This window comes from Melopsittacus undulatus, chromosome 5, assembly GCF_012275295.1.
Source record: "Melopsittacus undulatus isolate bMelUnd1 chromosome 5, bMelUnd1.mat.Z, whole genome shotgun sequence".
Taxonomy (NCBI): domain Eukaryota; kingdom Metazoa; phylum Chordata; class Aves; order Psittaciformes; family Psittaculidae; genus Melopsittacus; species Melopsittacus undulatus.
In genome coordinates this window covers 54,488,136-54,515,722 of record NC_047531.1, presented here as the reverse complement: position 1 = coordinate 54,515,722, position 27,587 = coordinate 54,488,136, and the positions used below count along the sequence as shown (strand labels likewise).

The window sequence follows — 27,587 nt, the reverse complement described above, 5'->3', positions numbered from 1 at the left end:
CATTAGACAGTCCGTGATTTTGCTAAGCACCCACATTTTCTAAAGTAAAAGAATCTTAAAACTGGGATGCAGTCCAGCTGAAGTTGCTCTGCACAGGCTAACAGCACTTTTCTGACCTGTTTAATTAAGTATGTGTTGGTACAGTTAAGTAAAAGCAATAGAAGCAGATGCATGTGAGTCATAGATAAACTTTAAATTATGCATCATAAATATATTTTTTTATACTAATGCAAAGCATCTTGTCTCTTGCATGCCATATATCCTAATTCAGGGAAGAGGAAAAAAAGTGGTGCTATATCTTTGTAAATACACATACAGGAGGAATAAACTAAGTCCATTGCTGGAAATGGTGAATTAAATTGGGGAATGGTGCAAAACCAGAGCAAAAAGTGCTTTGTAGACTTGGAAAAGAAAGCTTATTTTGAAATAGTGTTGCTCTTACAACTATTTTCCCCCACCCACTTATCACTGTAGATCTGACTAAAGTCAGATTATTGCAGGCTCTGGAAAAGTTGAGACAAAATGTCTTAAATTTGGCAGTGTTCTGAAACATTTTCCCCAAATGACCAGGACACGCTTTATTTCTCTTGTTTACCGAATTAATTTGAAAGTCACAAACCTCTAGTATCACAAGCAAAAAGACAATTAGAAGTAAAAAGTTTCCTGTCTCACAGCAGAAGCACCTTCTGTCATAAAATTTGGTATGCTGAAAATGCGGAGGCTGACTAGTATGAGAACATCCCAGTCAGTTAACTTCCTGAGTAACATCTTGTGGAAATCTGCTGCTAGAACTAGTTGAAGACAAGCAGACAGATGCTTTGGTGTTTGTTGTGAGACTGGTAGAAAACGGGGATATAGACTGCAGGCATGCCACAGATGGAGAAGAATCCATTGCACATCTTTCATGAAGTCTTTGCTTGATGTTTTCTTTCAATGACAATGCTGTGGGCTCTGATATTTCAAATGTAAAACCTAATGGAGGTGGTATATTTCTAAAGGTAAGGTCAAGTTCTGATTAAAACAGGTTGAAACTTTATTGCAAAGTTAATCTCCTGCCAATATACATTTTACTGTTGCAACACTTGAGAGGTTTTTCCAAATTCCTACTGGTTCTACAATTTTATGGTCATCTTTAGCAACAGTAAATTCTGAACAAAGCTGTGTGTCTTTAGCACCCAATATAAACACATAAATCCTTTTGAGAAGAGCTGCTTCTTTGGGGATACCAGGTTCTTTACTGTTTTTCTTGGTTGCTGTGCAAGAAACTCACCCATCATTTGTGCAATGGGTTGTTGTATAGAGTTAATATGCCAGAAGGTGATGGTATCGTTCAGGATTTTCACTGCAAGTTCTGCAAAATATAGTGGTTTCCTTGATTTCAGAAACTGAGGACTTGAGAGATTAAAGGAAATCCTAAATTCTCCTGGATATTTTCATTTATATTCCTAATACTTAGGGAAGAAAACTATTGTTTGGGTCATGAAGCAGCTGCAAACATGAATGGCATTCAGAACATGAATTGTTTTAGAAAAGCTCATGTTACTTCAGACCAAACTCAGCATTACAAAAAAAAACAAGCACAACATAGATTGAATGATATTTGCTCATACTCTACATCTCTCATCGTGTGTTGCGTAACATATTAGTGCAAAGCCCTTGGGGCAAGGACTACACCTAAATAGGATTGAATCGTATATAACATCGCTGTCATGTCAGTAGGTATTGTTTTCTGGGTAGGAGACAGCTCCTACCAAGGTTTGAACAATAAGTTATGGCTGTATTGGAATTGAGACTTATGTGAAGGCTGCTTTACATTAGCATATTTTTGCAACTTTAGGACAATGGAAAAAACAATTTTTGGAAATATGAGCACAGGTACAAACAGTTCATACTCTCAGCAGCATTTTTCATATTACTTCTTCATTTCAGAGTTCAAGAACAGTTTAAGTAAAAATTACTTGCTGGAATTTCTGGAGCATCCATGGAAACTTAATGGTTCTAAGGACATGAAATTTTGTACAGAATACACAACTAGGCCCAGGTGAAATACTTATTGTAAGCATCCATATAGAGGTACAAGTTTGCAGTCCTGCCTGATGTACCTACTGCTATCCCATTTCTGATATTTTGAACCACAGTTAAAATCATATACCTCTAAGCTGAGCATTCTCTGTGTAGCGCAATAGCCATTTCTCTTTAGCTTATACATTGCGTTTCCATGTGTTACAGATTGTCATGGAGATTTGCAATGTTCCCTGAAATCATTGACAAGTTTTGATGAAGTGATAGAGGATGTGTCCACGTATACCTAGTAGTAAATTTTTGTCTCACTATTTTTTGGTAACCAATATATCAATATACTAAAAGTATAAAGAAATAGTAGGAGGGAAATAGAAAGCTTTCTAGAAAAAAATGTTTCCATATCTTTCATTTCAATTACCCTGCTTGTGAAGAGAAGTGTGGTTTTCTGGTTATATCACATGAAAATAAAGCTAAACTTATAATCTGAGTATTAAAATTCCCTTTTACTATTAGTTATTAGATTTGACACAGTTGTTCTTTAGGAAAGCACTGAAGTTCTCTAAAGCTGAATACTAACTTAATGTTTTTTAAATATTTTTTTCTTCAAGAATGTTCCTCCATTATCTCTACAAAGTTTTTCAAGGCTTTTTCGTTGAACAGCTCTTAATAACGAATGGCTCTGTCATTCTCACTGTCACAAATATAATTCAGGATTTATCTCCAAATTATGTTGTAAGAGTTGCTGCTTCTGCTTGGAACAGCCAAATTCAGATCTGCAAAAGTTGAGCCTCTTCTTGGAGTCTGCTTCTCCTGAGCCCATAGCTTGCTCCTGCATGCCTGCTTCAAGGAGGGCTGGGTGGGCAGTTGTGGGTAAAGGTGCAGCATAGTGCGGTGTGTGCTGCAGCAGAATGACTGCAGATGAATTCCCTGAAAGCAGGGAAAAAAGCATATGTACTCTGCTCTCGTGAGACCTCACTTGGAGTATTGTGTGCAGGTGTGGTGTCCTCAACATAAAAAGAACATGGAACTGTTAGAACAAGTCCAGAGGAGGGCCACGAGGATGATCAGGGGACTGGAGCACCTCCCATATGAAGACAGGCTGAGAAAGTTGGGGCTGTTCAGCCTGGAGAAGAGAAGGCTGCATGGAGACCTCATAGCAGCCTTTCAGTATCTGAAGGGGGCCTACAGGGATGCTGGGGAGGGACTATTCATTAGGGACTTGGGTGATATGGTTTAGTGTGAGGTGTCCCTGCCCATGGCAAGGGGGTTGGAACTAGATGATCTTGAGGTCCTTTCCAATCCTAACTATTCTATGATTCTATGATTCTATGACTGTAGTGATAGGACAAGGGGTAATGGGTTGAAACTTAAACAGCAGAGGTTTAGGCTTGATATAAGGAAGAAATTCTTTACTGTTAGGGTGGTGAGGTACTGGAATGGGTTGCCCAGGGAGGTTGTGAATGCTTCATCTCTGGCGGTATTCAAGGCCAGGTTGGATGAAGCCTTGGGTGATATGGTTTAGTGTGAGGTGTCCCTGCCCATGGCAGGGGGGTTGGAACTAGACGATCTTAAGGTTCTTTCCAACCCTAACTATTCTATGATTCTATATATACATATTATATATACATACATGCGTGTGTGTATGCCAGCTGCAGCACTCATTTTGAGCAATTGGTAGGGTTTTCCACCAACTGTGCTGTACTGTGTAGCATGATGCTCCAGGACCTGTGTTGCCCACTCATGCATCTGGTCCCAGTTCACCCCATGTACTCAGGACAAGCAGCTGCCACTTCCAAAAGGAAAAGCTCTGCAGGAGGTGAATGCCGCTACTAGCAAAATAGTCTCGGATGTGCTGTTTTCAAGCTGGACTGACCTTGTGGACACCAGGTGCTTTTCTATAGATAGGATACTAGAGACACTGAAGTGGGTGGACGACTAGTGAGGAGGTTGGAGCTAGTAGCAGAAAACCCAGCTGGGAATTCATGTAACATGTGGGCAAATCTTGAGATGGTGGAGTTGGAAACTCAGGACTTCCCTAAAATAGAAGTGTCAATACAGCTTTGTGTTATTTTTGCACTGATCTAACCCTGTAGGTGGGTGTTCTTATGCTGGAATAAGAACATGAGACTGTGATTAAAGGATACATCATCCGTGGTGTGTATTTTTTGCCCACATAAAAGATTCCTGTGTCAGATAGTGCAATTGACGTAAAGAGAAAGCTGTGGTTCAAGAGTTAGGAAGATGCGAAATGCTGGTACTGAGAGGAATGGGAAAGATGGGGTCAGAGTGTACTGGGAGGGTAAAGGGATTTTTCTGAGTTAGGAGTGAGGATTAAAAATGCTTTTTTTATTTTTCTAATTGTTCATTTTATGTGACAGCTTTGAGCCTGTTATGTGTGATTTCCCCCCCCCTTTTAATTAGTTCAAGTGATCTTCTGAAAATTAGAGATTGATTGTATAGCAGTGCTTCAGGGAGCCAAGAAACCAGTAGCCCCCATGGTTTTGTGCCTCTAGTCCACATATGAGATCTCTTGTAAATGGCTGCACTAAACTGTGTGCTGTAGCCATTAATAGCTAATTCTCCAGCTCCCTGCAATGTCTCTTGACAGCACTTAAAATGCTGTTCTGTACCTTACTGTGGTTGCTGTGCTGATTTAAACAGATTTAATGAACAGCTTTGAAGTTACTGTTGAAAGCCTGTATTTAGGGAGGAGGTTTGCCATGTAGCAGTGTGATTGTTAATACTGAAGATTAGAATTGAAATGTGCTCAGATTTGAAATACTTACTGAATACTGAAAAAGAGGAATAAAAACCTCACCGAAGTCCTTAAATGAAGACTGTACTTTAGTATTCAGAATTCTGCAAACCACCCCTATAAATGTACTTACAAATGTTTATCATACACTTGTGGAAAGCAGTGTGCAGTTTGAAATCAGAAATTATTCTTTCAAGCTCTCCTCTTTATTTTTTAATGAAGTCTTTCCATTGTTTGTCTAGTAAGTTGCCACTTTCCCACAAGCACTATGCTAAGACTGCTCTTTACATAGGAAAAGACTCAGATGTTGTTAGATGTGAACACTTCTAAATCTGGAAGAAAAAATCTTGTAATGGAAGTGTTGTTTTGTTGAATTTGACACTTGTGAGCCTGAGGCATTTCTGTAATATTTTAATATTGTAGAAGGTTGTGCTTTCATTGGGGTTTTTTTGGGTTTTTTTGAAGTAACTTCTCACAGCAACTCACAATTTTATATTCAAACATGTTTAGTTTAAAATTGAAATTTGAATGAACATTTTAAGTTTCCATTCAACAGAAGAATCAAAAACTTATTTAGTGGAATGAAAGACTTTAAAGTGAAAACTTTCCCTAAGATGAAGTGAATTCCATAAAGGCAGAGCGAAGGAGCCCTCTAATTGCAGTCAACAATTAATCAGCAATGAGTGTATCGATGAAAATAAACATTTTGCATGGTATTTTTCAATAATTCTGTCATGCAAAGAACACACAGTTCGAATGCCTTTTGAAATGGGGGTGGGGGAAAATGCCGACTGATCCCATCTGTTCCCTCTTACTTGGCGAATCAGTTCTTCCAGCTTTGAAAGGTCAGTGGTACTCGATTACTAGGATGTGAGCTGATCTGCTGAGTGGTGCTTTGGCAAAGATCCCTGTAAAAACAGGGAAATAGGAAAAGTTTTAGGCTTTGAATTTTGCTCTGCTCTTTGACTGATACTACCTGCCTCTGACTTCTGTATTTATTGATTAAACTGCTGAAGAGTTTGTATTTTTTCAAAGTGGGATCTCTATTACTAACTGTGAAACTTGGATTTCAGTTGCTCTTTGGACCGTAAGGTAACTGTATGTCTTTTCAAATCTTTTAAATAATAAATTACATTTCCTCCAGTATCCTATGAGCTCTTCTTGTTTTCCTCCAGGAGACAGATGAGCAAAAACGTCATAAAATTGCCAATGAACTTCTGCAGACAGAAAAAGCCTACGTCAGCCGACTTGACCTCCTAGATGGGGTATGTTTTTCTTCAATTTGTGTTTATTATCTTGCCTTGAATTCACTTGAACAGCTATGTATAAGTGTGTATTTAAATTACATAAAAGGTGGAATGTTTTTTATGTTTTGCCGAGTTTTTGGTCAATCATTTGCTCCTGCCACATAAATTTGCCTATGTTTCTCTTTTAAAAATGTAGTGTTCTTAAAAGTGTTAGGATTTTGTGGATATGAATGCAGTATGTTCTGTGTGTAGATGTCACTATAGGCAATAGTAGAGCATACCGATAGCCCTTCCAGCAGAGGATGGATGACCATTTCTTGGCTTCTGGTGAAATGGAGAAGGGTATCATTTTATAATACTGAAATCACCCACCCACTGAAAACTTACTAAATCTTTCAAACTTGAGCCACCCAATCAGAGTTTTGCTTTAGTGCCTAAGAACCTGGGAACATGCCCATAGTAGACTACTTTCCCACTACATATTTAGACTGTATCTCATTGAAGTGAACAGAAAGTACTCTGCAAGGAAATTCCTGCAAGAAGAAGGTTGAATTTTTGTGCTCTGTAGAATGAAATTGACACTTCTTAAACAAGAAAGTCTGTAGGGTTTTAGTATTTTCCTTTTAAAGTCTTCACATAACACATCAGTTATGTGAATGCCTGTAACTTTGCAGTCTTACTCCATGATATTTTTCTCAGACATTGCTGTTTATATTTCTCAGGTATAACATGTAAGTCTTGTAAAAATGGTTGATGGAAAGTAAGTCTCAACTGATAGAATAATATATAATAATAATAATAATAATAATAATAGGATTTACCTAGCAGATCCACACTAGGAAGGATATATGGCGTGTTTGAAAAGACTAAGCATTGCAGAAAAAGTGCTCTGATTTAGAGAAGTTTAAGAATAAAAAAGAAAATGTTTACTTAATTCATAGTTTTGTCTGATGGGTAACGTACAGTTATTTTCCTTAGTGCGAGCATAAGTGCATCACTCCTATGCCTGTTTTCCAAATATTAACTGGACAGAGTTCTGAAACTGCTCAACTGCTACTAACAAGAGGAAACCAGGAGACTTGGAAATGACTGTTACATTTCTAAACTTGGTTAAAAAGTTATGTAACCTTTATGGTCTTCAAAGTAACTTGTCAAAATTAACTAATCCTCCTCTTGGAGGTGTAGCATGGCAAGTATGTTTTAAAGGATATGAAAATGCATATGGATTTTTTTTTCCTTTTAACGTACTTCCGCTATCTCAGTCGGGATGATCAAAGTTCCTGTCTTTAGACTCTTTTTTCCCTAGCCCTTACCCAAACTCCTGAAGCTCTCTCTAGGGAGGTGCAGTCTATTCAAGCATGGGAGAGGGAGGTAAAAGGACCAGAGCTCCCCTTAAGCACTGTTTTATGTGCATGTTAACACCTGCACATGTCTCTAGACATTTTGTAGCTGCATCTAGTCAGGTAGATCCCATTGATAGGGAAAGAATTTTTTTTTAAAGAAATTATAATCGAATCCAATCTGAATGTTATCCCTTTGCTTTAAATGGTGTGTGAAGACTGCTTATAGTCTGCAATTACTTTGATTTCAAAAGGATGAGGGGATACAATGCAAAAGGAGAGTGGCTGTACTAATGGTGATCAGAGATCATGCTAGTGAAAAGAAAGCAAGAGTGGAAAATACAACTAGAAAACTGGGAAAGCTGAGATGATCTATTTGTTAAAACAAACAGGATGCCTGGAGTTGATTCAGAATGGCACTGCTTCAGTTTGGCTTTCCTTATGTCTGCTCTGCCTGCAGAGCTTTCCTGGCTCACAAGGAAAAAAAAAGTGTGGTGCAAGGGGAGAAGCTTTTACTTCTGGTGAGGGAAAGACAGTAAATGAGTTTGGCATTACCTGTCTATATTACTGAAATATTAATCTTGTTTCAGTTGGAATAAAAGGGATAAATAAGTGGTCTTTCACTGATTAAAGATTATAGGCTGATATGCTTGGGGCTCTCTTTTTGTATTACAGCTATTCTATTCCAGACTGCTTGAGGAAGCCAACAGAGGTTCATTTCCAGCTGAAGTGATTAACAAAATCTTTTCTAACATTTCATCGATAAATGCCTTTCACAGTAAATTCTTACTTCCAGAACTCGAGAAAAGAATGCAAGAATGGTAAGAGGCAATTCACTGGTTAATATACTACTAAAACTGTGTCTGTAGAAACTCTGTCACAGGATTGAGATAGAGAAGGTACCTTCATAATTAAGTGCTCCAAGCTCAGGAAGTACTGTGAGTAGGAGGACATCTGCTCTTCCACTCTTCGTTATGATCTGACTCAGTAGAGGACTTGCATCATTTGCTCAAAATAAAGGACATGTAGCTCACTGAAGCCAGTGAGATTACTCATGATTAAATGCCTTGATGAATTAGAGGTTCAGACTGAAATTATGTGCTACCTGGTGAATTCACTGCACAGAATACAAACTTGAGATAAATCACATTTTTTTGTGCTATGCTTGTAGCACAGTAACCTTTGTCATTACCACTTTCTGCAATAAGGGTAAGAGATACATTCTTATTTTTCTGTGTTTTGGTTTCTTGTTTGGAATAAAAAGCCATGTCAGGTATATTTTGGGGCCATTTCCCCCCTAGCTTTTCTTGACTTCTGTTTGGAGCAAGCAATGATAGCCAAGGTGTAAATACACTGTGCAATGATCATTTGAAGATACTGTAATATTTTTATCCTTGGTATATGCGATTCTGGAGATACTGAAATATAGCTACATACTTCTGGTCTGTATGTAACTGTGGGAAAAAAAAGTCCCAAACCACTGCTGCTTCCCTACTTTTTTTGGGAAAAGGGTCACCTCATTAAACAACCAACCAACCAACCCACAAAACCATACAAATATTGATTCATCCACTTGTTTCACCTCAGCATCTGTTTGGGTCCTGTATTCCATGTTATCTAGGTTTATTTTGAGGAATCCAAGTGTTTGTTCATATATAATTTGCAGTTACACTTTCTTATAACTCCTTAATTGTCAAAAATCGCACTTAAAAATTGAGAAATAACGTAGTTTCGTCATATACAAAACTCTTAAACCACACAATGGTGCTTTAGACAATGGCTGTGTGTCTCCTGACTCTGTGAGATGATTTTCCATTTAAAATAATCATTCTTGAAAATAGTTACCATCCACAAACACATGATAGCCCTGTATAGCTGATAGTGCAAGAAAGTAAATAAAATGTAAGCATTGCAAGATATAGGAAGGCTGACACCTTATGTTCCTTGCAAAATGACCATGTAAAGTAACCCCACCCTTTTCTTCTAATCAACTGTAAAGTCTGTTAGGGAATATGAATACTGAGATTAAAATAGAGTGCATATTCATGAGAAGTGGATTTAACTTAATGTAATGACGTTTACAAATCCGCTTATGTTACATTATGTGAGTGCTGTATATATTTGAAATGAAATTTGTGATGTATTCTTAAAATTTTGCTCTAGGTACTTTGTAGAGCACAGAAGATGGGTTGCACTATCTTAAGTATATGCAAAATTCTAAATTGCTGACTAATACTGTGTGTGTAATTCTGTGTTTCAAGAGTTGAAAAGTGCTTTTGCAGATGTGCTTTCACTACTATTAGTGCAAAACTAATAAATAGTATCATACAGATATTATCTTTCCACATAGCTTGGAAACAACCTCTGTGATGTATCTGAGACAGCCTGTTTAAATGTCGATACACCATTATGCTTCTGAGAGAAGTTAGAAGAAAGGGTGCAGTTGAAGATAATTATTTCTGATCATTGCTGAAGGAAAAAATTAAGGGAAAGATAACTTTCCTTCTGCATCACCAGTCTATGAACTGTCTGGCACAACAGCTTCTGCTAGATAGTACACTTTCCTCAGCAGTTCCCCTAATTAGACATAGAACATACTTAAGCATGTTCTGTTGGTAGATTTATGCACCACTTCTATTATTCTTTAGCTTCCACTAAAAATAGTTGAATAAAAATTTCTGACACTTTCCCAGAGTTGGGGTTTGTTTTGAAAATTGAAATGAAAAACATATGGATTTACAACTGGGAAAGTAGATCAGAAGCAAATTCTTCTTTCTTAGAAGAAAAGGAAGTGTGAATCTAAGCTTTCTGGGTAGAAATAAGATTGACTGGTGGTTGCATTTTGAATGAGTTAAGCAACAGCTGGAGCCAAATATTTTTTACAACATATGGCTTGAAAACACTAGAAGCAGCCTTGTTGTAACATATTTCCCATGAAAAAAGCATAACAGAGCATAACAGTGATCCCACATCAAACAAAATGCCTATCTAACTCTGTCTTGTGTACCAGGGGATGACTGAGAGCATGTATCTGGTGAGGAACAGAAGAGCACAGCATGATAGCCTCAGGATGGGGGTGTGAAGAAATAATTTCACTCTTTCAACACAAAGTTTTGGAATCTACAGCAATTGCAAACCAGACCTACTCATATGATTTGTTTTGCTTTGAAATTGCAAATTCCAATTTTGTTAGGTGCCTGTTAGCTTATATATTGGAAGCGGAAGCAGTTGTTCCGTAGTCACCTTTACAGACGTTTCCTTAGTTTTCTTGCAGCCATGGTTTGAAATGAGATGTTACAAATCATTAGTAAGTCAGCTGTTTCCCGTTTGAGTTTTTGGAATATAAAGGTGAATACAACTGTGGTCTGATAACACAGAAACACTTTGTATTTCTGTACCTACATTACAATATAAAGTCCTCTTCTTGACCCATGTAATGATGATCTCTTTGTTGTTGGTAGCAGTGTGGTGCTGGTTTGCGTCAGTGGTGTTAGTTCTCTTTCTGATCTTTGTACCCAACAGTAATTGTCTTGAGCCTGACGACACTTAGTAGAATTTAATATTTTGTCTCATGGTGTGTAGTGTTTGAATTTGGAATGAACTAGTTGTCTATACTTGTAAGTTCATCAAGGGAGGATGCTGTCCTCAGGAAGATTCTGCTTTCTGTGACTTCCCTTGTCCTCCCTATTCTTCCAGAGCTCTTTCTGTGATGTGGACCTTGTCTTTCTTACCTGTAATGATGATGAATTCTATGATTCTATGAATTTGTGTTTTTATGACTTCAGAGTCTTTGGACATCAAAGAGTCTTGTGCGAAAGCAGTTAGAAATTTTTTAACCTTTATTGATGGTGAAATGGCAGTGCTCGGTGTATATGAGCAGCCACAGGTTCCAAAGAGCAGACATAGCTGTCTAACTAAACTGTCCATACTTCTTGGTTTATAAAAGTTGTAAAATTTGCTTTTAATGCCTGTCTAAAATAGTTGTGAAACACTTAAGTGGAATCATTTCTTTTTTTGTGCCAGTTTCTTTGGATAAAAAGACTTTCTGCTTTAAGGGTTTTTTTAATTGTAAAATGTTATAATTACTTATCTGTAAAATTTATCAGAAAACATTAATGTCTGTGGGTAATTTTGTTTTTTTTGGTGACCTTTAGAAATGTGATCACATTTCCTTCAGTTCTGTTGGAATTGATGTGATTTGTCATTTATTTTTGGTTAAAAAATAGGCTGCTACATTGCAATAAAATTATAAGCCAGGGAAATAACATTTAGTGAATTGAAAGAGTGTTTTTTGGTTTAAATTGTTAGCTTGCGTTTGAAAATGTATGTGTCTGCTTGCATATAGAGTGGTTGAACGAATACATCAAACCAATTAAGGGTGGAGAGAACACTCACCCTTCAGAGGTGATTTCAGAGGCCAGATTCCCACTGTATCTTTTCTCTTTCTCTAGTTATCAGGCCCAGCAGTAGCTCATGCCTCTGCCAGGTCTTGCACAGGTACCTTCTGAGCCTCCACCTCCTTTACTCCCTCTCCCCCTGCAAGAGGCAGCTGGAGCTGGGCCAGGTTTTGCCAGTCCTGGCAATATTCAGTTGGCAATATTCACTATATATAACTTTTCTGCAGAGCTTTTCTTTTGGAACTGAGTGTTGAAGTAGACTGATGAAGAAATTACAGTAGGTTGCTTCACTTTAGACCACTACAACATTGCTTGCAGACTTTCAGAAATCCAGAGATACTGAGATTCTGAGTCTGTTCTTGAAAATGAAATGGGAAATTTGCTTCTTATTGTAGTTCTCAGAGATGCCTGCATGCTGCTCTGCTTTCTTTGTGTGCATCAGGAGTGACACTTCTCTGTGTCTCTCATCAGTTTCTTTGCTATTCTGTTTTATTTTAAGATGCTATCAGTAGGACTAGATGATCTCCAGATATCCCTTCCAACTCTACTGATTCTGTAGTTCTCACAAAAACCCCTGGAATCCAAGGAATTCTTTCTACTTCATAGTTTTTCTTAGATAATGATTTTTGAAAGCTGTCAATACATGTATTTATATAAGACACAGAAGGGAAGCTATGCAGTATGGATTTAGTCCTCAAACAAAACCACAGGTTAGATGTTTGAAGGGTTACGTATGGTCAAAAAAATATAATGAAGTTTAAGGAACTGCAAATAAAATAAATTAGGCCTTGTTTTGCAAACAAAACCTTTAAAGTTTTTCATTATAGGTGGCTTTTCTTTCTTTAGTGCTCTACATGACCTATAATGCTTATACATCACCAAAGAGGATACAAACACTCTTTCTATGTTAATTCTGGTCAGTTTTAATGGTTATGTTGGAACTCTGTAGCAGGCAATCCCAAACAGAAGGATTCTCTACTAAATGCTTGAAGGATTCTCTATTAAAGGTGTTATAATTCTCTATATAACCTTGTGTGACTTTTTTCTTTCCTGTTTGCTCTGAGATTCCACCCTCTTACTTTGCAGGACTACCACCCCCAGAATTGGAGACATTCTGCAAAAGTTAGCTCCTTTCCTCAAGATGTATGGAGAGTATGTAAAGAATTTTGATAATGCCATGGAATTGGTGAAAACGTGGACTGAACGGTCACCTCAATTCAAATTCATTATTCAAGACATTCAGGTAATGGGGAGAATAACGTAGGTCTCCAAGTAATACAAGCATATATGAAAATACATCGCTTATATAGGGTGAGAAAAGGATTAAAGAGAAAGTAAAATACTAAATTCCTTAGAATGAAGGATTGTTCATTTTGTCTGCTTCATATTGCATTCTGCTTCTTCACCTTCTCCCTTCATATGTGCACATATACCCCCACAAATCCAGACTTTCAACTACAAAATAGAGGACCAAAGTAAAAAGGTTGAAACACGAGAAGACTGAAATAATACTATTTTGTATTATTTACCTTAAAACAGCATTTCGTTTTGGTATCTGCAACAAAAATGTGTATCAAGTGACCTATCAGTGCAGTTATAGATCCTCACACTGAATCTTTAAGTACTGTGTTGGTTCTCACCAGTGCTATTAACACAGAGCTTTATGCTTTGGAAGAAAGTAGGTAACCCTCAATGGTAAAGAAAGGTAAAGAAAGCTTAGCAGTTCAGCAATGCAGAAATCTTAAAGTGCTTTTTGTACCCTCTAGTGCTCCCTGTAGGTTTCTCTGTGAATTGGCAGGTATGTGTGTCAGGGCAGACTGAGCAGCTAAGGCTGGGATAAGGTTTTTCTGCTTAAATTTTACTGCTCAGTGGGGTCTCATGATTCGAAGCCAGGGAAGACAGTGATGTGCATTTGAATTAAATCTTTTAATTGCATAAATTAATATGCATCTTAAAACACTGCTGAGGAGGTTTACATTATAAGTGAAGCTCAGAGAAAGCTTTTCCTCAGACAGGTAAAATACACCTTCACAGTCCATTTAAGCGACATTTTTCAATAGGTGGTCATGAACTGTTCTTATTAATTCAGTAGTAATTCTCTTGTCTGAGTCATTACAAACCTAATTTAAAACACACTGGAGTTTGGGAGATCTTTCAGATACTTAGGAAAGTTTTTACAATTATTTATAGGAAAGTATTTCTAATTACTTGGTTTGGTAAAGTAGTTCTATTTTCTTTCAGAAGATCTATCACGCATGTTTCAAAATACGTTATTTATGTTTCATCAATCATAACTTTTATTTTACTATATCGTAATAACATTTTTGCCTGCTACTTTGAAATATGTTTACAATTTTTTAGAAGGAAAAAGTGTGTGGAAATTTGACATTGCAACATCACATGCTAGAACCAGTACAACGCATTCCACGCTACGAGATGCTTCTAAAGGACTACCTAAGGAAATTGCCTCAGGATTCTCTAGACTGGAAAGATGCTGAAAGTAAATATCTTCTAGCATTAAAAGAGCTGAAATAAGATATTAGTAAGAGAATACTGTAAGTTAGAGATATTCTCAGGAAAAACAGAGTGAAGAGGCAAAGTCCCTCTGAAAAGAATGCCAGATTTTCTTAGGGGGGGATGTAGGATTGTAGGATTCTTTTGGGGGAAAAAAAAAAGTGTTTGAATAGTGGATGAAGTTAATTTAAAAGTTCTAAAGCCTTTAGTGTTCTCCTCCTGGAGTGCATAAGTTTTGCTGTAAGTTCGGATTAGCACACAGGATTTGTTTGCTTTGCGGATGATTAGGGGTTGTGGTGGTGTTTCTTTGGTGGTGTTTGGTTTGGGTTTTTTTTTGCTTTTGTTGGCATTTTGGTTTGCTTTATGCACATTTGTAATGTGTGTCTGTAAAAAAAAAAAACAGAGTTAATGCTCATGATTGTATTTTTTTCCTGTAGGAAAAGGAACAGCCCATTTTTAAATTTATACCTCCCTGTATTTAAACAAGGAAAGTTCCTGATATTTCCATGATTGTTCAAAATCACTGGCCAGATAATTATTTTTTTTTTTAATACTTCATTGTTAGTGAGCTGTTTCAACTAAAAAAACACAGTTTGATATTCTGGACTACTTTGTAAAAAGAGGGGAAAGAACCATGAGTTGTCATGTCATAAACATGATTCTAAGTGCTGCAGCTCTAAAGTAATCTGCAATAATTATCTTCTGATCTTTCCAGATTATAGTTTCTATTTGGTACTTGACTTTCTTATGCTTTCCACTTTACCTTGGTTATTTTTTTGTTGCTAACTTATAAAATTTATTATAGTGTGTAATTTACATAAAAATGGCAAATGGTTTTTGTAGATTGATCCTTCTTTTTTTTTTCCTCATATGTAATATGTAAAAGTGCAGCTTTTTGGGTTTACTTTTTTCTTTTCCTTCTGTCTAGAATCCCTGGAAATTATATCCACTGCAGCAAGTCACTCGAATAGTGCAATAAGAAAAATGGTAAATTATCCTTGTTTCCCTGGTCACTTTTTAATATATTTGAGTATTTGGTGAAGCTAGGAGTGTGAAATGCAAAGCTACCCAAAAAAGGGTTCCCTAGGTCCAAGGGATTGCTCCTACTTAATGTATTTATACAGCTCCTGGGAATGAGACAAAATCTAGCATCGCACCAAATTCTCTGAAGTGGAAGGTGGGACAGGCTGGGTTCCTCTCCTTGCTCAAATAGGTGATATGATGCTGGACGCTTAACCTTGTTTCATCTCTGATCATCAGTGGAAGGATGGTGTTTGTAAAGAGTAGTTACTGCTTCTCTATGATATTAGGCTGGCATGATAGGCACTTGATTATGTAAGATGCTTTGGACAAGAGATAATACAGGCTGCATGTATAACTACATTTTTAGAATTACCAAGGAGGTAACATTCCTAAAAGTACTTGTTACTGCATCAACTAATTTAATCAGCTTGTATGTGTGACTATACATAACAGGTATATATATGGTTTTCAAACCTAACATTCTCCAGGCTTACACAAGCTCCCATAATTTCATTTAAATATGCCTTAAGATCTGTGTTTTTAATTAATTTTATAACTGTATTTTCCCTGTAAAGGAGAATCTAAAGAAATTGTTAGAGATATACGAGATGCTGGGAGAAGAGGAAGACATTGTGAACCCTTCAAATGAACTGATAAAAGAAGGACAGATCCTTAAACTTGCTGCTCGCAATACATCTGCTCAAGAGCGGTATCTTTTTCTAGTAAGTATGATGGCCTGTGTTTGCAGGAGTGGCTGTATATCTTTCTAAACATAAAAGAACTACCAAAGAGACAAGGAAATCCTCTCTAGTTGATGTCAGTGCACTTCCACTAGTGATGTTAGAGCATGAGTAAAACTTACACTGCTTACAGAAGGGCTTGAATGGAGTGGCTAGAATGGAATACATGGTTTTAAACAAATGAAACCAGTGTCCAGCAGCTCACTTTTATCTAAAGTGGCTGCTGATTATAAATACAGGTCCTAGAGCACAAGAACTTTGACATTCTCATGAAACTGAAATGTAAAAGCTTAATGTTCTAGTCCTGATAGATTGTATGTTGAGGTCCCAGTAAAGTCTTACGGTCCTGTGGGAGCTTGTTATCATGGCAGGTCATCCTCTTGTCAGGTGTGTGTGTTGTGTCTTGGAACTATAAAAAACTACAGCCATACCACCTTACAGCTCGCTTGCAAAAGTTTTGCTATAGTTCATTGTTTAAAAAATTGCATAGTTCAGCTGTGTGCTAATACAGTTTTAATGTATTAGCATTAAATACTGCTAATACATTTCTGCTTACAAACCTCTGGCATTGCAATTCTGATTAATAAAGACTTGTAATGGGTTGTTGAGGCACAACTGCTTATCTGTGCTTCTAACAAAAGTAGAAACCATTGAATAGTAAGACCTAAGATGGGGCTAGACGACTGATTAAAACAATGTGCACTGCATATGAGATGTGACAAGTTCAAATGTGCTTTATCTGTGATACAGATTAAGCAATAGGCTAGACAGGATTTCTATGAACTAGGATTTAACCAAAATGAGTTTCTCTTTTTAGTAATTAATTTTGGGGAAAATGTGAGAAAATGAAATGCTATAGATCTGATTTAATGGCTGTGCTTCTAGGCTGGGGCTTTAGACATTTACATATTATTTAAAGTTCTGATCTTTAATAAAGGAATATATCTTTGTCTTGCTCATTTTTTTATTATTATTTTTTCCTGTGATATTGTGGGTTTCAGTGAATAAAAACTCTAAGAAATGTTCTTCTGTCTTGGAGAAAAGACGTATAATTTCCTCAAATAATATTAGCTACAGCTTCTACAAATCCAAATGATTTTGGTACCTAATTCTCTAAAGTGGAAGATGGAACAGGCTGGGTTCCATTCCTGGCTCAAATAGATGATACCATGCTGGTATCACTTGTTAGGTGATAATACCCTAATACCCAATTTGGGTATTAGGGTAAATATAAACATATACACTGAAGAAAACAGTTCTTATTTTTCAGTTTAAAGTAGGTGTTGCAGAACTGTGGCATAAGTATGGGGTTTTCTAATAGAAGCTGTACAGTGCTATAAAATACCCAGTCTGAGAATAGTTGATAATAAATGCTATGAAGATTACTCTGCATAAACCATCATTCATCCACTGAAGGTGTCCTTTAATCTTATTTCTAAACAAGTAAGAAAAAGAAATTGTCTTGCATTAGAACTTTGGCTTTCTTGTATATCAGTGGAGTGGGAAAGAACCTACTTTGTCACCCACAAAGTCTAGCTTCCTGATATCATCCTGCTGTCAGTAGAAAATGTGGCTTTATCAGTGTTTTTGCGAAACACTGCAATAATGCAAACCCATGCATTTTTTTCTTTTTCCCCAGTTTAACAACATGTTGCTCTACTGCGTCCCCAGATTCAGCCTGGTAGGATCAAAATTCTCAGTTCGAACCAGAGTTGGCATAGATGGTATGAAGATTATAGAAACTCATAATGAAGAGTATCCACACACTTTTCAAGTGTCTGGAAAAGAGCGAACACTGGAGTTGCAGGCCAGGTAAGCAGTCTTTTTATCTAGCTTTTGGAGGATTAAATATATGCATGAAAAAGAGTGGACTAATAGATTTAGAGAAAGAAGCTTCATCTTAGTATCAGTGTTTTGAAAATAGCCTAGGCTACCACTTGAATTCACTCCTTAGTGCTTGCAAACTTGTGAAAGCCTAAACTCATGCTTTTGTTTTCTGTTTTAAGATGGACAGTTAATATTGCTTAAATTTGAATTCCTGAGAATTACTTCAGAAGCTTTTGCAAGTAGTTTTTGATAGTGAGAAAATGTTCCCTGAACTAGTTTTGGACTAATGTTTCAAATATTTCTTTTAGTTCTGAACAAGATAAGGAAGAATGGATAAAGGTAAATTTATCTGAATTCTATATTTTCTAAACATTTTTATCAATGAAGCAATCAAAAAAGTAATATTCATGTTTTCTAGCTGTAGCTTCCCTCTGCTACTTAATAACTGGTAAGAATGCAGAGAATCTGTTTAAAATGTAATATGTTTGAGGGATTTCTCCACTGTTTCCTCAGGCACTTCAGAATACAATAGAAGCTTTTCAGCAGAGGAATGAAACCTTCAGAAATGCTATTGCTAAAGAATATGAAGACATGCCTGTTGAGGTATCTGTAAGTTGCTGTTATTCTTTTGTAACCTTCTTAGTACCCATTTTGTTCTTCAATAACTGGGAAAATATTGGCAGAAACTTTGTTTGCAAGCTTTTCACTCTTATAGCAGAGGAATTATGAAGTAGTCATCTTGTTGGTAACTGTTTTTCTTCATAATGCCAAATCTTATAAACAATCCTTTTTTTTTTTTTTATTTGTAACATGTAACAGAACATCCTTTCAATTGAGGCATAATGATTTTCTTTGTTATTTCTTGTATATATTTCAAAATGCATCTTGAGCTCTGTTTCAACATTTCCCTTCCAGAGGAAGAGAATAAAAATTTTCTCTATTTAAAGTATTGCACAACTTTTTACACTGGCTTTTTTATTCTCCCACCCTCCCCCTGGCCCCATTCAGAATGCTGAGCTTGGGAAGAGAGCACCAAGATGGATACGAGACAATGAAGTAACCATGTGCATGAAATGCAAGGAGCCCTTTAATGCACTGACAAGGAGAAGACACCACTGCCGAGCATGTGGACATGTAAGTGCAAAACCCCAGCTGCAGTAGCTCATGAGCAGGCTTGGGAATGGGTTTAAGCACCTACTTGACTTGTGGTGCCTGCTTGTTATTCTGCAGAGTTTGTTGCTGTGCTTGTGGCTGAAAGGAGAGAAGCTGTGTATAGCATACCACAAAGGAATCCTCTGTCTGCTTTAGTTAGTATTGTAAATTTGGAAGTCATTTGGAGCAACAGAAGATGCATGTGTTTGTAAAATATTCCACGCCCCTAGACCTACTATACTGTTATTTCTGGGTGACTTCCACTGATCTCAACATTTTCAAGACCATATTGAACTGGAATAAGGCAGCAGTATGCTGGGCAGCACTGACTGCATCCTCTTCCCATTCTGCTAGTTTTTCTTTCCTATTCATAAAAAGATCATGTAGCCCTGCAGTTTCCCATTGGGCCAACTTGGAGCTGCTCCCAGCTGGGTTCAGCATGTAACTGTGCGAACATGTGTAAAACATCAGGGAAGCAGAGAGCTTAGGATGGGGAGAGCGTATTACTGCTGTTTTCTGTGTATGATGCTATGGTAATGTATGTTGCTTTAAAGGAACCGTGAATTAGTGGTGTGATTTGAGAGTTTTCAGAAGTTAACAAAAGAGCAAACACCTCATGCTCTGTTCTTGCCATCCAGCAGTAATGCCTTTCTCCAGCAGATGGTAGTGCAGGCCCAGGTTTAATTCTTCTCTTACAGGTTATCTTGAATGATTTCTTTATAATATTTTTATGTGGCATGAAGGCTCATTCCATTCACAGTGCTGCTTTTTGCTTTTTTTGCATTAATTTTTAATTGATTATACCTTGTAATCTGTTTTGTGGGGTTTGTTTTATTTTTTTTTTTTCCCCCAGATCATTGTCTTAGAACTCGTCTGTTAATCTTAAGATCACACCTTTCCTTTTTATTCACCCTCTTGTTCAGACTCCTAATTTCCCTCTGTTGTAGTTCTATCACATTTTATGCACTTTAATTTTAAAACTATTTTTTTTTCCATGTAAATTACATTGAGTCAGTTGTGTTTTTCCAACAGTGACTAATTGGGAACACTTCAGTAGTATTCTCTAGAGATACTAGCTGAATATAGTGGTATAAATTAGTACGTGAAAACCCCGGTCCACAATAAAATCATTGTTGATGTTGACTTATTCTGTGTACTTATGAATGGATTATAAAGTGAAAATTTAATAGCAGGTTAAAAAAATATCCATTTCTTATTTTATTATTGTTTTCAGCAATAATGTGCATCTCACTTGTACATTTCTCAGGCTGTGTAGATAAAAAAAAGAAAGAAGGTAAATGGAGCTTTTCAGGTTGGCATCTTAACAAACTGGAAAGGATTTTCCTCCAGGAAGCTGGAGGATTTTATTTCTATAGCATGGCTTGTGCTAGATTCTATTTCTAACTTTAACCTACAGATAGGAGTGAAAGCCTAATGTGATTTTATGGAAAGTATGAAGTTTCATCAGGTAAATAGTAAAAAATGCTAGTTAAGCAGTAGTGGCACAGATTTGGAAAATCATTATTTTCAATTGAATTTGTAATGACATGTCATAAAGGCATTATCCTTCTTGTTCTGTGGAATGAAACAATATATTACTAAGTAGAGAAAATAATACTAGTTTTTAATCCAATTATGTTTTCATGATTTTTATATGTAAGTTATCTTTTTTGTTTCTAAGGTGGTTTGCTGGAAATGTTCTGATTACAAGGCACATCTTGAATATGATGGCAATAAATTGAACAAAGTCTGTAAAGACTGCTATCATGTTATAATTGGTTGTACAGACAGTGAAGAAAAGAAGAAGAAAGGGATCCTGGAGGTATGTAATTTAAAAATCATATATGTGCATACATGCAGTTTCAACTCATCAGTAAGTGAAAACTGGTAGCATTCTTGCAGGGCTATTTTCTGTTTGAGAAATAAAAGGTATGTGGACCAAATTCATCCTGTCCAAAATATTTGGATTTTCAACATGAATCTTTTACAGTACTGCATTGTTTCTTGCTCTTATTTTATTTTTTAAGTGGGAATGATGAGCCTTAGAGCTTGTTTACTTCTTTCCATCAGCAGATGTGATAAAACATTACTTTTCCTTACAAATCTTCAGTTCTTCTTCACTTAAGCTGTCATAGCAATAAAAACCACTGCTACTGCAATGATTTTTGTGAACATATACCCAAACTGAAAGAACTGACAAGGGAAGAGAGAGGAATAAGGGAGAATTTTGCTATTCGAAGTCTGAGTTGTAAAATACTGTTTTGATCAGTGTACACAATGTACCTTTAAGTCATCAAGTTGCTCTCACCTTTTGACATCTAAAAATTCAAGGTCTCAATCAGACAATAAAGAGCTATGTTTCTTTTATAACTGCTGGAGAAATAGGCACCTTACAATTGCAATTAACCAATTTCACATTTCTTAAATCCCCCTTTACAAGCCGTTTCAGAACACCTGATCATCCTAATTTTATTAAGATATACTTATCTTGAGATGTAGTAGAGAGGGATTGACCCTTGAGCTAAATAACAGTAAAAGAAGACAAAAATAAGACACAGGTTGTGATTCCATATACGGGTCTTATTCCATGTTGGTTTGACTACACTCTCCTAAATGAGAAAGTAAGGACTACAAAACTCCACTAGCTTACCTTATAGTCAAGAGTCTGCTCTTTCTTGGCATGGTGCCTTTTTTTAGGTAGCTAAGGAGCTATAGAGTCTCTTAGTCCATCTTCTTGCTGGGTCTCATGACAGCAGAGTGGTTAGTACCATGTTGCAGCAGCCAGACAGCACCACTACTAGGAGAGAAAAAAATGTATTCAAGGCAACTTTAACAAATGATTGTTTTGTGTTCTTTCTGATCTTCTCAGGATCACTATTTAACCCAAATAGCAAGTCACTTTGTCTCAGTTTTTAAGCAATTCACCTAATCTTTTCCCTAAGTGCTTGCATTCTTATGCTATTCTTAAAAATATATTTGCATCTGATCCTGCCATAATATTTTGGATGCCAAAATAGCGTAGTTGTCATATTGGACAGTTGTTAGCACTTAAATGCCTGACATGATGTTATTTAGAAATGGGATGTTGTAGATACTAAGATACAGAGCAAGGCTATCTGTGGAGGTAGAATTAAATTCAGGGTGATCTAGAAGTGTATAATCCAGAATTATCAATGAAAGAAGGCACAGATTACACATGTTAAGGGAGTACATGTTCTGATTGTAAGTATGTAATACATAAGTAATTTCCATAAACCCAATCCTTCATGATCTTACCTGGGTAGTTGCTCAAAGTTTTTTTTTTGCAGATTCTGTCCAAGATTGGATATGAATGGTGATGAAGTTCTCCTTTTCTGTTTTCTATGGTTTTAGTCTGTATTTCAGGAAAGTTTATTTTCCTTTTTATGCTGTGTACTCTCTCCTAGATTGAATCTGCAGAAGTTTCTGGAAATAGTGTTATATGCAGCTTTCTTCAGTACATGGAAAAATCAAAGCCCTGGCAGAAAGCATGGTGTGTTATACCTAAGCAGGAAGCTCTTGTGCTGTACATGTATGGTGCTCCACAGGTATGTGCAGATAAAATGGAAAAGATTTTAGTAACTATCACTGCCATCTGAGGAAGAGAAGCCTGATAGTTTAGGAATAGAGGAAAGACCCTATTGTTTTCATCAACCTGTATAGTAAATGAGAGTTAGCGGGCAAATTAGTTGTCTATTCTTAATCAAGAATTTCTTCTTCTTCTTAGGATGTTAAAGCTCTGGCTACAATTCCACTTCTGGGCTACACAGTAGATGACACTCCAAGAAGTGCTGACCTCCCACATAGCTTCAAACTGACCCAGTCTAAGTCTGTGCACAGCTTTGCTGCGGACAATGAGGAACTAAAACAGAAATGGCTGAAAGTTATCCATTTAGCTGTAAAAGGTGAGACACCAGAATGTCAAAATGAACTGCAAGTGAATTTAGAAGAGCAACCTGAATCTTCTAAAACTTGTGAATGCTGAAGCTCAAGAACACATGTATTTTTGAAAGATTTCAATTGAATTTGTGGTTAACCTTTGTGTTAACTGTTCTTTGCTCAATCAAGAAATCTTACAACCATACACATCTTAGCACTTTATGTTTGGGAAAAAAAATCTGGTCTTTTTAGGGATCTTTTTCTTATATTTATGTTCTGTCAATAAAGGTGATGTACAGGTCCATTTCAGAGACTTTTTTAAAAAATGTGAATGTTCTTAAAAATACTTACTAACTTCTTGTTTGTCATGATACAGCCTGGATTTTTGAAAATCCAGTTGCTCTTGGTTTAATGTTTGCTACTTTCATTAAGAATGCAAATACTGAAGCTTCCTACTTACACGTTAGGACTTGCAACAGGATAAAAGATATACCTCCACATTGCAAAAATAGATGTGTAGTTAAATATGCAGGGACAGTTTGGTTTAATGTATGCAGTCTATAGATTGAATTCCACAGATCTGTACATATGTTGTATTCACTTGTCTCTTTTAATTAAAGTAATGCAAATTGCTTTCACAGGTATATTGGCTTTTAAAGTTTCAGTTTAACAAGGAAACAATCTATTGATTTTTCAATCTAGAAATGAATACCTAAAATATAAGAAAACAATATATAATATATGTACAGTATTAAAAATGTTCAATTCTTGATCATTGCTTTGGTTTCATGATACTGGGTTCCTGTTAGTGAATAATTTATTTAAAAAGCATGTTTTCTATTTGAAATTAAACACCGTTCTAAATTAACAAATACTTTTCAGTGATTTGTTTTAATAGCTGACACTTAATGATCTTGATATTTTTATGCATCAGAAAAAATAGCAGTAATGTAAGTGGCATGCAATGGACAAATATGTTCCAGTTGTGTTTAAAAGAGTAGTCACTTTTTTTCAGTGTCCTATCACTGTTTTTCTTTAAGAGTGCAGTAGTTCATTACTCAAATGCAGTATGTGGTTTGAGAAGAGCAACACATTCTCGTAACCTTCTGGGAACATGAGGTTTGGCTATTATGGTTTTTGGAACAAAAGAACATTTTCAACTGAAGCCTTTTAATTTTTGCAGAATATTAGATACTGTAATATTTATGACAACAATCTTCAAGAATTATTGTTGTAAAGTAGAATCTGCTTTGTACAAATTTAGTATGAAGTCTGAGCCAGCAAACCTCAAGTTAACTATCAAGTTAGCAATCTCAAATCTCCATTTAACTAACATTATTTGAATTACACTTATGGGAATAAGGACTTGTTGTCCTTATGGTATTAGGTCCCTTATGAACTTTCATTCATATTAGGGTTTTTATAAATACATGTAAATGACCTCCTGAAATTTTTTTACTGTAACATCCTTGAATTAAATATGACAAATTCAGAGGTAGTGATTGACTATCAAGTAAACAAAATCATTGCTATTTTTTCTGACCTCTGAAAGGAAAGAAAATACATAGCTTCTATCATGAATTTGTCATAAGAACATTAAGGAGTCTTACTTCTTGATATAACTGCAATCTGTATTTTAAATCATGTCAAGCTGAAAAGCTCAATTTCAAGTTCAGTTTTGTTAGTAACACGAGGGCAGATTTAAATTGTTGCTTCTTCATAGTGAGAATTCCAAAGTTACTCTTTGTGTCACACAGTAGGAAAAGAACAAAACATCAAACCCAGCTCATTTAGCATTTAACAAGGGATTGTTAAAGTAACCTCTGTTTTTAGTGTCAAGCATACAATGGTGTCTATCATTCTTTGGTAAGAAGAATGTCATGCAACTTAATTTTAGTGGTCTGGATTTTGCTTTCATCTGCACAAATCTGCCTTTAGACTTCAAAGTTTCACACTAGTTCTAGTAATTATCAGGACACAGCATTGTAGAGTAACTCTACAACTGACTTGATGCCTGTCTCTTCTGGATTTTTCCTTGGGTACTCCATGTGCCCAGATTATTCTGCATGTAACCCTACTATTACTTTTATCTGATATGCAAGCTCTTCTGTAATTCTCTTTAAGTTACTTCTGTCAGTTGTACTTGCCTTTAGTTACAGACAGTTCAAGCCCGTTTTGATTCACACCAGTGAGTACAATCAAATCTTCACCAAGGTCTCCCTAGCTAGTATGTGTTATCTTGTGTATATCTTGGCAAGGGAAGGGGGAACACTCAGTAAGCTAGAACAACTTTGTGGCTAGCTTGCTTTCAATGGTCATCTCCTGAGAGTGGGTATTTTCTGAGAGTCTCAAGGGCAATTGTGAGATCTGAGAATCATCTTGCCACATCCCAGTGTACAAAACCTTTGTTTCTCATGTTCAAGTTGTTGAGTGTAAGGGAAGAAGCATTAAAGGAGTCTCCAGATAAGATGGACTGGGCTGTACTGAAAACAATATGATGGTATCACTGTAATCATAGAATCATTTAGGTTGGAAAAGACCTTTAGCATCAACTACTTCCCTAAGCAAACTGTTCCAGTACTTGACAGCACTTTTGGTGAAGAAATTTTTCCTAATATACAATCTAAACCTCCCCTGGCACAAGTTGAAGCTATTTGCTTACTGCTTGTTACCTTGGAAAACAGATCAACATCCATCTCGCTACACCCTCCTTTCAGGTAGTTGTAGAAAGCAATAAGGTTTTTTCCTTTTCTCCAGACTAACCAACTGCCTTTCGCTCAGCTGCTTCTCATGACACTTGTGCTCTAGATCCTTCACCAGCTTTGTTGCCCTTCTTTGGACATGATCCAGCACCTCAGTGTCTGTCTTGGTGTGAGGGGCCCAAAACTGAACACAGTATTTGAGGTGTGGCCTCAGCACCTCAAATACTGTGCAGGACATGAAGTGCTGAGTCCTGCACATCTCTGCTGTCCAAGATTCAGCAAGCAGTCCAGTACAATCACGTCTGTGGCCCTGCTGGCTATGCTGTTGCTGATGCAGGCCAGGATGCCGTTGGCCTTCTTGGCTGTCTGGGCACAAGCTGCTCATGTTCAGCTCTGTCAATCAGCACCCCCCAGGTCCTGTTCCACTGAGCAGCTTTCCAGCCACTCTTCCTCCAGCCTGTAGCATTGCATGGAGCTGTTTTTGCCCAAATGTAAGACTTTTGCCTTGTTGAACCACACGCACTTGACACTTTGCCTTGTTGAACTACATGCAATTGGCCACAGCTCATTGATCCAGCCTGTCCAGATCCCTCTGCAGAGCAGATCAACACTCCCAGCCAAGTTGGTGCTGCATATTACATTCTGTTTTCTAAACTCCTGTAAATTTAATTTTGAGCCAAGTAGGAAGACCTATTTCAGCTAAATGATCAGAAGCAGCAATTTCTGGGCTGCTTTATTTGTTTAGTGGTACTGAGTAGCTGAAGCTGCTTGAATGGTTTCAACATCTCTCAGACAAAGTCCTGCATTTGGGCGTAAACAATTTGAAATGAACATAGCATTGTGAGTTACTTATTTGGATGTTAGCCTCATGTTTGCTCTCAGCTTTTTAAGTTTAGATAGCGTGAGATATTTTATTTACCCTAGTGAAACCTATTTCATGTTCATATAATCAGATGCTTGGCCAGAATTGTTGTCTTCTGATTCAGAATGTCTTGGCACTTAAATGTATGGTTCTGTGTGTATTTTGTAAGGAAAGTATGTACCCACAGTATTAAAGGGGATGAGAAGATGAAGATGTTGCTTCTAGATTTAACCACTCTAATTGTTTTACTCTGTTCTCCACAGACAAACCCTCTTATAGCATCCAAAACTTTAAATTTGAGTTGTAAATTATGACCTCAGAGGAATGAATTCAAAGTAGTAACTGCTGTGGTTTAAGTATCATGACCAGAGCAGTCGAATTAAAACTATCATTCTAGCAAGGTATAGGCTGTTACCACTTCAGCTGTTTCTTTTTTTTAATTTATTGAATTTTTTAACATAAAGCTCTGTGTGTAAGAAATAAACTATAACTGAGCATTCAATCGTAATGTATGTGAATAGCTCTTCTGAATTATTCAAGCTTTGTGATTCTTACGTTTAAGAGATTCTTGTTTCTCAATTTTGAAATGATCAGATGTTTGTGCAATTTAAAGTAGATAAATTATTTTGTGTGGGTTTATCTGTGTTCAACTAGAACAATGGCTTCATTTTATCATCAATATGTTTGGAAGATGTTAATGTAGTTTTCAGAAGTACTTAATATTTTTCCCCTAACATGAAAAAATAGTGTATCATGGCACCTGCATGTCATCACCATTCTTCCAGATCCTCTAAAAATTGCTTACAGGTATCAGGGACACTGCTTGGTTGAAGAGCTGCTGTAAAATCTGTGGCATCTAGTCCTTTTAAATCTTTTTGCACTGAGTAGTTTATTCTAACATGTATTTAATTTTAATATGCAAAATAGATATGGGAATACGAAACATTGTATTTTATTTGGAGTAGAATATTAAACCACTTTACATGCATATAATACATAATGGCATCTTTTTATGCAGAACCATCTCAAAATGCTCTATAAATCTCATCAAAGATTCTGAATTCTTTTTGTAGAAAAGAGATTTTTATTCATTTTTTTTGAGTTGTGGA

The 27,587-nt window shown here is 36.6% G+C and overlaps 1 protein-coding gene across 3 annotated transcripts in view; it reads left to right on the top strand.

Moving 5' to 3' along the window:
* The window catches only part of FGD4 (FYVE, RhoGEF and PH domain containing 4), a 105,331-nt gene extending 81,595 nt beyond the window's left edge, over positions 1–23,736 (top strand). For 2 of the 3 annotated variants that reach the window (XM_005144388.4, XM_031044954.2), the window contains exons 5-17: positions 5,953–6,042; positions 8,040–8,185; positions 12,848–13,004; positions 14,123–14,261; positions 15,204–15,262; positions 15,874–16,020; positions 17,678–17,850; positions 18,174–18,204; positions 18,379–18,474; positions 18,874–18,999; positions 20,699–20,839; positions 22,443–22,583; positions 22,763–23,736. In XM_005144388.4, the coding sequence (XP_005144445.2) occupies positions 5,953–6,042; positions 8,040–8,185; positions 12,848–13,004; positions 14,123–14,261; positions 15,204–15,262; positions 15,874–16,020; positions 17,678–17,850; positions 18,174–18,204; positions 18,379–18,474; positions 18,874–18,999; positions 20,699–20,839; positions 22,443–22,583; positions 22,763–23,020 (1,704 nt within the window). In that variant the 3' untranslated portion in view covers positions 23,021–23,736. The remainder of the gene's footprint in view (positions 1–5,952; positions 6,043–8,039; positions 8,186–12,847; positions 13,005–14,122; positions 14,262–15,203; positions 15,263–15,873; positions 16,021–17,677; positions 17,851–18,173; positions 18,205–18,378; positions 18,475–18,873; positions 19,000–20,698; positions 20,840–22,442; positions 22,584–22,762) is intronic. The other variant, XM_031044955.2, reaches the window with a different exon arrangement.
* The last annotated feature ends 3,851 nt before the right edge of the window (positions 23,737–27,587 follow it).